Below are 13,809 nucleotides of genomic sequence, written 5' to 3' on the forward strand. Positions count from 1 at the left end.
GGTAATCAATTAAAATTAGGACATAATGATGTGTGGTTCTTGCAAAGAACATAAATCACTGGGTATTTTAAGCGTGCCCAAAATAAAATCCCAAAACTGAAGAAAGGCCTGAAAAGATATAAATCGTATCATAGTATATGTCTCTCACCAAAAGAGGATCATCCAAGAAGCACATAAAAACTAAAACTTTGAAGTTTAGGAAAAACAAGAACACTACAGAGTATACATAAAATTTCAAACTTGGAGATACCCAAGAAGGGTTTCTCAGACCTCACCCATCGCTCACTCACACACAACACACCTGCTGAACCACCTGGTGTCCCTTCCTCTCCACTCACTCCTTCCATAGTAATTGAGAGTTTCACTGGGCACATGGCCAGCCACAATATAAAGTACATTTCGTGGGTACCCAGGTGTGGCCATGTGATGCTGGCTAGCCAGTGAGATATAAGCAAAGTGACATGTGGCAGCTTCTGGAAACCTCCGTTTGCCCTTGATCCCCTTCAATCCCCTTCCTTCTTCTTGCTGGTCAGACCATGGAGGTTGACTAGAGGTCAACCTTGAACCATAAGGATAAGGGTCACAGTATAGCTAGAGGCAGCTTGGCTCTTCAGTGTTTAAGAAGCCTCCATACTAGCCTTGGACTACTTCCCTCTAGATTTGGTTAGGGAAACAAGAAATGAGTATCTACTTCATTTAAGACATTGCTGTTCAAAATTTTTTCTATTACATGTAAGTTAAACCCTAAAGTACCCTCTTTGCTATTATGGGGGCCTCCTATTCCTTGACCATTTCTTCAATGGCCTGAATAGTTGGATTAAAAGCAGTCACTTCGATACCTCATTTCCCTCAACTCCTGTTCTTCTCTCATCCCTGCCTAGGCAAAATCCGCCACCAAGTCATCTTCATAACTACTGTTCTCTTCCTGCCACCAACACATCAAATACTGATAAAAAAATTAAAAATAAAATGTAAACTTAAACATTTCTAATAAGGATCATCACAAATGTAGTCCAGCTCCTTGAAAATGGACAAGTGACTTCACTGCTGCATTCCTATTGCCTAGAAGTGTCTGCCCCATACTATGTCAACACATATTCACTCAAATACTAAACTACAACCAGATCTTCTGCTCAACAGTATTTTTATTCATCTCTAGTTCACTTCTTACCACATTTTATGTGCCAGGCACTTCTCTAAATGTGAGATGTGCCATGTGCATCAAAGTAAATACACCCCCTACCCTCATGAAGTTTACATTTCAGTGGAAAGAGATCAACAAGAAGCAGATGAATAAATGAATAATCAAGAAATTCAAATGGGGTACATGCTATGAATAAAATTATGAAGGTAGAGAGATATTAATTAGAGGGATGGGGAACAGGATATTTTAGAAATTGAGATATTTTTAAATGGTCAGGACATACTTGAAGGTGATATCTGGGCTCAGACATGGGTGCTGAGAAGAGGCCAGCCAAGTGAAGACATTTGGGGAGAGGGCTCTAGACAGAGAGAATAGCAAGTTCAAAAAGATGGGATGAAGGCTGGTACCGTTAAAACACATAAAGCGAAGGTAGAGGGGAGGAGTGGTAAGAAAAGGAGGGAGGAAAAGTACACAGGGATAGATCTCAGGCTTGTCAATCAATTCCCATGCCCATACATATTGTTCTCTCTCTCTCTCCTCTCTTCCCCAACATCTTTTCTACTGAAGTAGATATACACTATACATACATACATACATATATATATATATATATACACACGTGTGTATATATAGAACAAGATATATTTCTCACTCTATATCCATACAGCCACTGAGAGTCTTGTTCCCACAGTCCAATCCACTGGCCCTTTTCCTTAACTCTTGACATTTTTAAGAGTCAAGGTCTTGCTATGTTTCCCAGGCTGGAGTGCAGTGGTATGTGTGTGTGTGTGTGTACATATATACGTATATATACACGTGTGCACATATTTACATATTTTATATATATATGAATCTTCAGCCATCTTCTCTTTCTTTCCTATTATCGCAAATAGTTACCAAGGCTTCATTTAAGGGCTAACTCTCCCTTATCTACAGTCTTCATTCCAACAGCAACTGACCACCCAATCCATCATTCAATAGCTCTCTCACTCTCTCTCTAATCTCTTCTTCAAACATGTTCAGACATTGTCTTGAAAATATCTTCTCATTAGCCCCACTTCAAAATGTCACCCTCTACCTATACACACATATATGTATGTAAACACGTACATATGCAAATGTACCAAGACACACACATACACACATAGTTTACTAGCACCTACTCAATACAACCTAGGATCTTTCACCAGACATTCTAGTGTCTCCACAGTTTGTTTTCAACCAACCATATCTCCCACCATGGAAAGAGAAAATCTCATATCCATAGAATATCCAGGTGACCTATAGGTTTCTTGAAGGCAGACCACATCCAATCTCAGCCCCAACAAGAAGGGCGCTCCTAATATAAACAATATTTATGATATTTACATTACGTAAGCACAGGCTCATTTTGGTTTCCACAAAGAATAATAATAAACATAGACAATGGAAATCCTCAGAAATCTTCAAAATCATCAAGCTTCACTCCAGTTAGCCGTTTCAATGGACTTTGCTTTCCTATCCTACACCTACATTCTCTCATTGTGACATCAGCACTTTGTTTTTCCTCCGAAGAACCACTGCTCCATACTCTTAGCTTGTGTGGCTTCCAAGAAGATGACAGTGTCCAGCTCCTCCACTGGCATGTCTACGTGGCTATGAGCCTGGGCATGGGACCCAAGTCTATCCAATGAGACTTGATCCAGAAAAGCTGCTGAAACATGCAAGAAAGAATCTTTCCCTCTTGAAGAGGCTGAGCTGTGAGAATGTAACTTGGAACTGCTGCTGGACAACTTCCCACTACTTGAGTACAGCCTGGCTGATATGAAAAAAAAAAGAAAAAGAAAAAGAAAAAGAAAGAAAAAAATAGACGAAAGCAGAGCTAATGTAAGAAAGTCTTGACAGCATCCCTTGACTCTAGATCCAGCTATGCCTGAAACAAAACTTACAATCCCTTTTCTACTTAACTCAGTTTGACTGAAGTCTTTCTCTCACTTGCAACCAAAGCATTTTTACTAAAATAATCATTTTAACCACTTTTCCATTACACATTTTTATTAGAATTTTTAAATAAGTCAAATAACAAGGGTTGAATCTCTCATTAAAGGTAAGTTGGCATCAAGGAGCAGCACGATGGATCTACTGAGTATATTTTATTAACTGTTCGATATTTCTAGATTTAACTCATCCCCTTTTGCAAGAAGATCAACTTCCAACCAATCATACATATTTCATAAAAGTTTTCTAGTCAGGTCAGCATTTTGAACTTCTACTTCCTACACCTAGGAGATTTTTTAAAGAAACTGTAGAATTTTTATTATTCTACAGTAAATCCCTTGCTTATTACAAATTAGCTGTAGAAATTGCTGGAAAAAATCTCACAATATGGTACAGTTATACTACATCCATTTAAAATAAATTGAATTTTAAAACTCACTCTTATCACCATCTTTGACATAATTCTTCTGCATAAACAATTTAGTCAATGTAGATAAGGCTACATTAAATTTGCAACATTTGGAATAGAAGGACCCAGCTTAAAACCTCACTCCCCCAAAAGAATGAGTATATATCATTCAAATATGAATTTAGAGTAAAAACTCAAATGTGTCTTCATATTAGCCCATTTGTCTATCTTCAAATTCTTTTTTTATAAACAAAGCAAAATTGAATTAAGATTAAAGACAGAATGATAATCATACAAGAAGGGCCATTTTCCAGGGCCTGGCGTGTTTTACACAGGCATGAAACATATTTAAGAGTATTTAAGAGAACATGGCCTCCCTGAGGAAGAGATTAAGGATACAAACCTAGGAAACAAAGAAAATAAAACGATCTACCTCAAAGGGATAAGATTAAAACTGTGAGAAGCTCACACAGACCTTAAATAAAAGCCTCTACTCCTTATATTTTTAAACAGAGTTTTTTTTTTTAGAGCACTAAATCCACCTCCAAAATATATTTGAATTTGTAAGTATACTCAACAAAAATCCTGTCCTTTCTTATTAACCATACTCAAAACAGATTCTCTAAAATAGTTATGACACCATTAACATTTCACAAAATCCAAAACAAATGTGTCTTCCAAAAAAATAAATGTTTTCATTCATAAATGGCTAATATGGTTTTAAATTATGTTATCACAAATTTTGCATCATTCCCCCTTAATAACCATTTAAGAATGTTTCCTTCCAAATAGCCATTAAGAGAGAAAGGATGTTTCATCATGCATACACACACATAAACACACACTCCTTGTTTATGTCATTGTTTTTAATGGTGCAGTAGGATTTCCAAATTCTCCGAGTTTCACACATTCAAGAATGTTTCCTTCCAAATAACTATTAAGAGAGAAAGGATGTTTCATCATGCAAACACACACATAAGCACACACTCCTTGTTTATGTCATTGTTTTTAACGGTGCAGTAGGATTTCCAAATTCTCCGAGTTTTACATGTTACTTCCTAAATTACTGCCTCACTGACTGGGAAGTTGAATTGGCAACACCAGCCAATCCTCAGGTCCAAGGATGTTGTCCTTGCATTTCCTGTCTCCTTCCTCTTGAAGGACTCAAATTCATTTCATTCATTTGCTTTACCACAAACAGAAAGACTCCGTCTTTGGTTGTTCAGCCCCAAACTCTCTCTTGAGTTCCAGTGCATGATTCTGTGAGAATATATCACTGAAATATCCAAAATGAGCTTGATCTGGTTATCTTTCCTCAAAACCAGCTTCTCCTCTCTCCGCTCTGCTTCCACTCAAGGTCTTACCATTCGTCCAGGCCCCAAATTCAAACACCCTCAATCATTTCTGCTTCCTCTTTCTGCCTTCCAGTCGGGAGGTTCTGTTTAGTGCTTTCTTTTCTTTTGCATCCAAATTCACATCTCCTTGATTCAAATCCTTCCCATATCTTACCTCAACTGGGTGATGGCATCCTATTCCCGGTCTCTCCTACTCTTGCCGGGGCCTACACCAATCTACTCAAAAGGTCAGATCCATCTTTACAAAAGTAAAACTCTAACCAAGCCACCGGTCCACTTAAAATTTTTCAGACTGGGCGCAGTGGTTCACACCTGTAATCTCAGCACTTTGGGAGATCAAAGGCAGGAGGATCACTGGAGGCCAAGAGTTCAAGACCAACCCTGGCAACATAGCAAGACCCTATCTCTGCAAAAAATAAAATGAAAAAGTTAGCCAAGCATGGTGAACACACACCTGTGGTCCCAGCTACTCAGGAGGCCTGAGTAGCTGGGACCACAGGTATGTGTGCGTCTCTTGAGCCTGGGAAATTGAGGCTACAATAAGCCATGGTCACTGAACTCAAGCCTGGGTGACACAGTAAGACCCCATCTCAAAAAATATTTATGTGTATATGTATATTCTTCGAACGCACTCAGTTGCAGACACCATTGACTTTCCAACAGCCTTCTTCCTTGCTAACAGAGCATAACACTAATTAATTATGCTCACGTAGCAATGCCCAGCCTCAAGGGATATTGGATTGGTCTAAACTGATCAAAGTAATCTTCCTCTTTGCTAGTGAGTAGCCTAAGATTGGTACACAACCCATTTCTGACCAATAAGATAAAAAAGAGGGTCTAGTGGAAAAGCTTTTCTTCTTGCCAAGAGATGTACAGGAAGAGAAAGTACTCATTTGCTACCACTCCCACCACCATCACCTTGCTTCTTATTTTGTGTGTTTTCATGTGACGATGTGACACCCAGAGCTACAGCAGCCAACTTGTAGCCATGGGAAGATTGCTAAAACTCCAAGGTAGCAGAATAAAAAGAAAATCAAAGAAGGGCTCTTAAAGACGTGATTGAACCATCCAAAACAGCCTGGCACTGCCAACCTAAGGACTTCTTTGAAGGTAAACAAGTGTCTTTTATGGTTTATGCCACCATTTGTTGAGTTTTCTGTTATCTGCAGCCCAAAGCACTCTAACTGATAAACAGAAAGAGCAAACTCTTGACCTTAGAAGGCCCTCTGCTTGATGTGCTACTCAAAGTGTAGTCTACAGACCCACAACCTTAGCATTGCCTGGGAGCCCAGCCCTGGGCCTATGAATCAGAATCTCCAAGGGTAAAGTCCAAAAGTCTGTGTTATAACAAGCTCCCAGGTGGTTCTTGTGCATGGTAAAGTTTGAGAAACACTGCTCTACAAAATGATCACAAATTATTTTTTACCATCTCAGCAACTACCGTACGTAGCATGGGGTGCACTTGATCTGCAATTTGTCTGGTGGCAGTAACCTTTCCAGGTTTGAGCATCATTTGTTGCTCCTTTAGTTTCTTCTCCTCTTAATCAAAATCTTCAAACTTGAAGCCTCCAGGTCCTGAGAGGATTACAAAGGTCTGAATATGAGACAGGCTGTGAAGCAGGCCGTGATGAACTATGGGGTACAGGCACATCTGAAGGACACCGAGCAGATGTTGCCATACAAGGATATTGGTTCAGTGTTGCTAGATTTCTAAAGAAAAGCTGGAATCCATATTTATATGCAAAGTTTTTTAGATATAGACAACCAAGCCTTTTTTAATACTCTGCAGATTAAACAAATTTTCAAGTGGATTCACATCCAGCTGAGTTTATGACATGAAGTAGAGATTCCTTGAAATATCGACACATACTTTGAAAACTGTGACCACATACATGCATTGACTTCATTTCAAATGACTAAAATCAATTTTCTTTGGCTAACTATATGCTAGTCTCTACTGAGCACAGGGTCTTCATCAGTAGCCCAGCATCTGGAGTGGTCAAATAAAGAGTTTGTGGACCTCTAGCTAGGAGCAGCAGGACTGTTTTATTCATTAGTCACTATACACCACACACTTAGAACTGCAAGCTTCTCATGGGCCCACAACAATGTTTAAAATGTGAGAAAAAAATAAACTGGACACACAACACCAGAAAACTACAAAATTACAATGAATAGATGTGAAGCTAAATATTTACAAAATGTAAACTAAGTCAACGGATCCATGTCAACTCAGATATGGTATCATATCACATTAGATTAAATGCAGGATGTGGATGCATTTTAATGTTTGATGGGGCATGGAGGGGAGCTCAGATCAATAGTGCTTAGAGCTGCCAAGGTTCTAAAAAGGCCCTGGGTACCAACCTGAAGCCAACATTCTGTGGTAAGTCTAGTCTTCACAGGTGTCACAAATTTCTTTATGCAGCTCTACTCCATTCTATTCAACTGTCTACATAGTTGGACATGGGAGCAGAACTGTCCACATAGTTGCACATGAACCATAAATGACTTATTAAAAAGTTATGTTTGGATCCTCATCTACATATGAATTTAAGACAAAAAGTGCAAGAATCAGCACACAAGCAAGTTTTGAGGGTCCCACATAATGATTTTAATTATTTTTTGTTAATTTATTCCAACATTTAAAATTCATGATAATTCACATAAAAACCCAGATTATCATCCTCTTGAAAAAAGAATTGTAAAGTATAGAGATATTGGACCCAAATGTTGGCCTGGCAACACTCTACTAATGCTGACCAAGGCTACCCCTTTAAATGGGGTATGTTCTCTACTTGGCCACAAACCCTATCTCCATGTAGGCTAACTTGCTGTCCCAAGAGACAATTGAGTTTATGCCCCCTGGTTTAAGCCTCTTAGGAAAACCTTATTTCTTTTTCACAATGTGGCTTCAATATCTTACGTGAAGACTTGTCATGATAGGATACAGGAATCTCTCAATCTAAGAAGAGTTTCAATCAAATTCCCCTCTCAATATGTTCTCAATCTGAACCATGATCCCCAAGAAGATGGACAAATGACAAATTACCCTTCAGTTTCTTTTGCCCTTCAAGCTAGCTAAGGCAGAAGCCCAATCAGGTGGAGTCAAAGCACTAATATAAGAATGTCTTAATTAAGCAGAGTGATCAATAAATAATACACATAATAATTAGAAAGCAAAGTCTGGGACTGATAGAATAAAAACAACATAGCACTAATCTAAGTAAGGGTGAGAGGTCAATAGCCATAATTCAAAAGGAAAAGCCCTAAAAATATGCAGAAATAGCTAGTAACTAGAGTTTAGTCCAAGTTCGTTAACAACCCACTGTATGATTTCACCTCACACCCACGTTAAATAGAGTATCTTATTTTGGGATGGCAGAATTCTGACAACTACAGGTTGAGCATCCCTTATCTGAAATGCTTAGGACTAGAAGTTTCAGATTTAGGGGTTCTTCAGATTTTGGAATATTTGCATTATACTTACCAGTTCAGCATCCCTAATCCAAAAATCTGAAATCCGAAATGTTCCAATGAGCATTTCCTTTGCCTGTCACATCAGTGCTCAAAAAAGTTTTGGATTTTGGAGTATGTTGGATTTCAGATTAGTGCTAAATTATATTTGCTAATTGATATTCTGTGTATTGTTTTCTTACTGGTGAAAAGACAAATTAAACTCAGGAAAGAAAAATTACAAATATATAGTCAAAGAGTCACCAATTCATTTGAGTAACATAATGAGTTTTTATTTCTTAATATAAGGGTTTAATTTGTTAACCACACCAGAAAAAGAATTGTTCAAACAGTCGACTTTCTACTTGAAATTAAAATGGAAATTAGCCCTTAGGAAACAGTGATGACTTTAAGTTTCATCAGTGGCTGGTTCATGAATTATTAACTGATTTTAATGATCCTGGCTATATTTTATTTGAAGTTATTCTCCTACTTGCAACGACTTTTGAACCCACAAAACTCTTTCATCCATTCTCCATAGACACAGTACACTTTCATGAGCGCTGACATTTGAAAAGGATCCATATACTCACAGAATGCAAAGATAATACACATGCATATAATTTATACAAAGGACTCTGGTCATTTGTTAAAGAGAGAAATGAATGAAACCCTATTATTCACGGTTTGTAAATAAATTTAAAGATAAGCGCTAACTTTCACTTGTTAAGCCTAGAGCCAAGAGTTCGGTGTTTCTTCTAAAGTTTCCCAGATGGTCATTAAAGCAAGAGAGGGCAGAAACATACTTTCTTTGAAATCCATCATTTCCCATCCAGAAAGATAATACATGTCATCAAAAGTTAAGTCTTTAGAGATTAATTAATAATGTGAGTATTTTCAAATAAAATAAATGCATGTCTTTATATGCTAGTTTTTACATTTTCAGCATAAACCTATATTGAACAGCACCATTTCAGACACACAAATTAGCTGTGAAACAAAATGCTATAAACCTTTAATTAGCACTTGCTGCTTTATACCCGTAAAGTTAATACTTCCTCTTCTACTATATTCTCTGTAAAGAAAAATTATGGGAAATAAAATTGTGTTTTTCACTTCTGAAAATAAAAGTAGCAAAATATAGTACTGTGGCTCAGTTTAAAGATAGTTATATTTTTACTTGCAAGGAAGTCAATACAAACATCCCTTACAATAAGTATAATTTGATTCCTACCAATATTAAGCACTATGTCTAACTTTCATAACTTGGGTACACAGAGCACTGATGACGATCAGATTGCTAAATAAGTAAGAAAGCAAGTTATTTCAAGCAAATAGCTGCATTAAGAAAATACGACAGTAAGCCAACTTGCATCCACACTCCTGAAGCTGAACAAGCATCTCAATAAATAATGTCTGTTTTCAAGCTTTATATACCTTCCCTGAAATAAATGTTCTGAGCTTAAATAGACTCAAAATAGCCTTTCTCAGAAAATAAAAAAGAGACACACACAAAACACCCCCAATTTCCTCTGGTCCCTTAAAGTACCCTTGGGATCCCAGTGAACAGAGATTTGCCACGCATTGCAGTGACTGCATTTGTACAATAGGTTTCTATTTTGGTATCATTCGAGTGTTGCTGATCTTAAATCAGAGAAAGAAGGAGTTACATTAGGCAAGGTAATGGCTTCCAAAAATAAGAGCATGACCAGTTTATACAAGGCTTGCAACCACATGCTAAGTTGTAAGGAGATAAATAATACCCCACTGGAACAATTAGGTGGATTCTCAGAAACACTACATACTTAATTAGGCTGCCTAAGTCCCTGACTGAGCATACATGGGGGACTTTTTAAAGCATTTAATAACCTGAGTAAATCCAAAATCAGAGGACACAAACTAATCCTTAACTCTGGCTCCAGCGATCGGCCTTTTCTTGCCTCTCTATAAATGCTTAGCGTAGCCCTTAGAATTCGGAGAGCAGGATCGCTCCAACCACCAAAGGGTTAAAGCACACGGAATAAAGTCCCCTCGATCTATATTTGTTGGGAGGCCCCTCTGTGCCAGACGCTGAGCTGGGCGATGATGACACGCGAGGGCGAGCAAGAGAGACCCTAATGGTCTTTTACAAACTTCAGCACTGGAGTTGGGAACGGAGTATAAACAAATAGAAAGGAACACGAGCCTTCATCAGCCACGGGGCACAGCAAACTGTTCCTCACTCTAGATGCAATTCCTCCTCTTCCTGTTATTTATTCATTAGTTTTGTTTAGCACCTTTCTTTCAGCAGGCTCCTTATTTCCTCCTGTTATCCAAGTAATCACAAACAAACTACGATTTGAAAGAAAAGGGGAGGGAGAAGGGAGGAGCAGGAGGAAGGGGAAAGAAAACCACATTCAAAAGGCACAGGCCATCCAGAGCCCGGTTGTTTCTCTGAATCTCGCCCTCAGGGTGATGTTTTCGGCAAATTCGGCGCTGGGGGCTTCAGGGAGGACAGAGGACACCGGGTGGTGGGGGGGAATTCCGCGCGGCCCGGGTACCAGGGCTGGGACTCTCGCCCGCCTCGCTGCTCCGAGCGACGCCCGCTGCCCTTCTGAGGTCCACCTCGCCACCTGGAACGCTCGGTCCTCGAAGTTGGCGCAGGGGGAGGTGGAGAAGGTGGGGTGACCCCAGGGTGTGGTGTGAAGGTCTCCAATCCCGATCTCCCCGAAATGCAAAACTTACCCCCCCCAAAAAAAATGAGGAAAGAAGCCACTTACTCTAAGCGGGGAGGGGCAGGCACCCCGGTTCCGAGGTCCAAAGCGCCCTAGCGAAAGGGCAGCAAAGGCCACCTGCGGGGTCCCACCACTTCCCCCCACTCCCCTGTCCAGGCATACTCAAAAGTTTGTTCCTTTCTGTCCATAAGCGGCCCCGAGGCCGGCTCTCGAGTAGGTGGGGGAGGTAAGAAAGACTGGGGGTGGGGGAGGGCAAGATCATCGGACCAGGAGATCAGGGACCCCTGCGTAGCCCCCACTCAGTCCAGGGGGGCTGCGATCGTGTTTACTAACAACAGCAACAAACAATCACACGCAAGCCCTTCTTTTAGTCCTCGGGCTCTCTTCGCTTCTTTGGGGCAGCAAAGGAGAGTCTGGCGGGGAGGTGGGAGGGAGCGGAGGGGCTGAGGAGAGCGCCGGCTGGGGGACAAAAAGCGGCGTGGGATGGGGCAGAAAGAGAAGCGGGGAGAGCTGGACAGAGACGAAGGCTCAAAGGTAGAGTAGACATGGGAGGAAAGAGGCCAAAGAAAAGTGCAGCAGGCGGTGAGCCCGAGCGCGGGGCGCGCCCGGGATGGGGAGGTGGCCCCCGCCCCCCCGCCCCCCGGCCCAGCCCGGTCACCTTGCTGTAGCCGTAGTACCCCAGGCACTGCGCGAAGTCCAGGCTGGCAGGGTCCCCGGCCGCCGCGGGGTAGAACCTCACATCCATGCCGAAGCCGGGCCCGGGGCCGGGGGCCGGGACTGGGGTTCGCCCGGGCAGGGACCCGCCTCCTCGCCGCCGCTAGATCCACCGTCGGGGGCGCCCGGGGGTGGCGCGCGGGACTCGCGGCCGGAGGGGCGCCGGGACCGGAGCCCGAGGAGCTCGGGAGCCGCGGCCGCCGCACACAAAGGCGCGGCCACGCGAGCCGCGGGAGAGCGGGAGGCGGCCCGGGGGACGCGCCCCGCCGGGGCACCGAGGCAGCGCTGCGCGCGGGCCGGGCGCCGGGGGCGCGGGGCGCGGCGCGGGGGCCCGGGGCGGCGCGGCGAGTTCAGGTGCGCTGGGCGAGGCTGGGACGGCGGCGGCGGCGGCGGCTGGCCCCGCTCCTCCTCCTCCTCCCCGGGCGGACTGAGGAGACGAGCCGCGGAGACAAGGGGCCCGGCCCCTCCCCTCCTTCTCCCCCTCCTGCCTCCGCCGCGGGTCCCCTCCCCGCGCCGCCGCCGCTCAGCCCCTCCCACCGCGGGCAGCTGGCGCGCCGCCCGCCCCGCCGGTGCGCTTCTCGGCCCGGACCGCCTCCGGGCGCGCCCACCCCGCCCCGCCGGCCCCATCACCCCCGCCGCGGCCGCCCCCTCTCCGGGGCCCCTCTTCTCCCTACCTCGCCCCCCTTCCCGCTCCGGTCCTCTTTGTCCCCGCTGCCTCGGAGCGCTCCTCTCTCCCCTCCTTTCCTCGGCCGAAGCGGACGCCAGCCCTGCGTCCCGTGTGTCCCACCCACCTCCTGCGCGACCACAGCTTCCCCGGGCCCCAGCATCCCCAAGCCGTCTGCTCCCTTCCTGTCGCTTTCCTCTCCACGCCCCCCTTCCTTCTTCATGGGTGCCTGTCCCCGGGCCCCTCTCCTCGACCCCGCCTTGCCTCTCGAATGTCCCCTGCGTGGACACACCTAACCCAGACGCCAACCTGCACGAGTGTCTCCCTGTAGCCGGGAGCCGGGACCCCAAGTTCACCTGTAGGATTTCCCAGAAGGGGTGTTGGGGCCTGACCTTTCACAGGTAGGCAGACTTGAAGCTTCCCAGGTGAAGCCTCGTGTCGGTTCTCTTCGTATTCTCTTTGCTCTTGTTTGTATTCGAAAGGCATTTGAGTAACTGGATCTAGGCAGATCATTCACTGCTCTGGGAGAGAAAATGTCCCTATTTTCCTAAAAGGTCCTAGCTGATTAACTTCCTCACTCTGCACTCACCCACCCCTCTTTACTTCTTTATCTTTCTTAAGCTCCATCTTTTTATTTATTTATTTTTCTCATCGGCTTTATTGCTTTGAGTTAATCTGAGAGTTTGGCCTTCAGCCTTGGCGAAGGGAAGGGGCTTTATACTAGACGGGAACGTTGTGGAGAGGCCGTGAGATCTGCGCTCTCCCCAGTTTAGTTATCTGCGAGCTACTTTAACCAGAATGGCGACATTCTGAAATATTTCCTATGACACTCGCTAACAGTTTCGTCCCCTGGTCACACCTTGCTGGCCCAGGGCCTGAGCTTTTTCAGACAAGCATAACATGGGTTTTCTTTTCATTTCTTCTGTTCTCCAAAGTAGATCGGGCTTGTGACACCTGTCTGTGTACCTTCACTCAATATTATCTTTCTGGAACGGAGCAGAAAAATATAAACTTCAATTAGGTGAAAGTTTGTGTATTTGCTCTTCTCTTAGCAAAAGCTTGGGTCAGGAGACTACTGCATGAGAGAGCAGTGAGTGTTCAGAAAAGAAACAACTGCCCACATTGTCCCTGGGTTGACTCCGATCCCCACCCTCCCGAAAAAGCTTTGGTTTCCCCTCCCTAGTCTCCATTTAACGTTGACAACCCAGCGGCGCTCCCTAATGGCCCAGCAGGTTGCACAAATTGACAGTGAGCTGAGATATTATCAGGACAACACCCCATTGAGTAAGTTCTTGAAACGCAGAAGTGGAGGCCCTTTCTCTGGGCCACTGGGCGCCTGTGGCCTTTCCACCAATCAGAGCTGGAGGTTGCAGTGG

At 43.6% G+C, this 13,809-nt stretch overlaps 1 protein-coding gene across 3 annotated transcripts in view; it reads right to left on the reverse strand.

The window, feature by feature from the left end:
• TOX3 (TOX high mobility group box family member 3) overlaps nt 1-12,674 on the reverse strand; it is a 120,413-nt gene extending 107,739 nt beyond the window's left edge. The window contains exon 1 of one of the 3 annotated variants that reach the window (XM_054533906.2): nt 12,444-12,674. In XM_054533906.2, the coding sequence (XP_054389881.1) occupies nt 12,444-12,656 (213 nt within the window). In that variant the 5' untranslated portion in view covers nt 12,657-12,674. Of the gene's footprint in view, nt 1-11,713; nt 12,221-12,443 lie in introns of those variants that run through there. The other 2 variants (XM_054533907.2, XM_024233665.3) reach the window with 2 other exon arrangements.
• Nucleotides 12,675-13,809: the final 1,135 nt, after the last annotated feature.

The sequence above is a fragment of the Pongo abelii genome, chromosome 18 (assembly GCF_028885655.2).
Source record: "Pongo abelii isolate AG06213 chromosome 18, NHGRI_mPonAbe1-v2.0_pri, whole genome shotgun sequence".
NCBI classification, from domain to species: Eukaryota; Metazoa; Chordata; class Mammalia; order Primates; family Hominidae; genus Pongo; species Pongo abelii.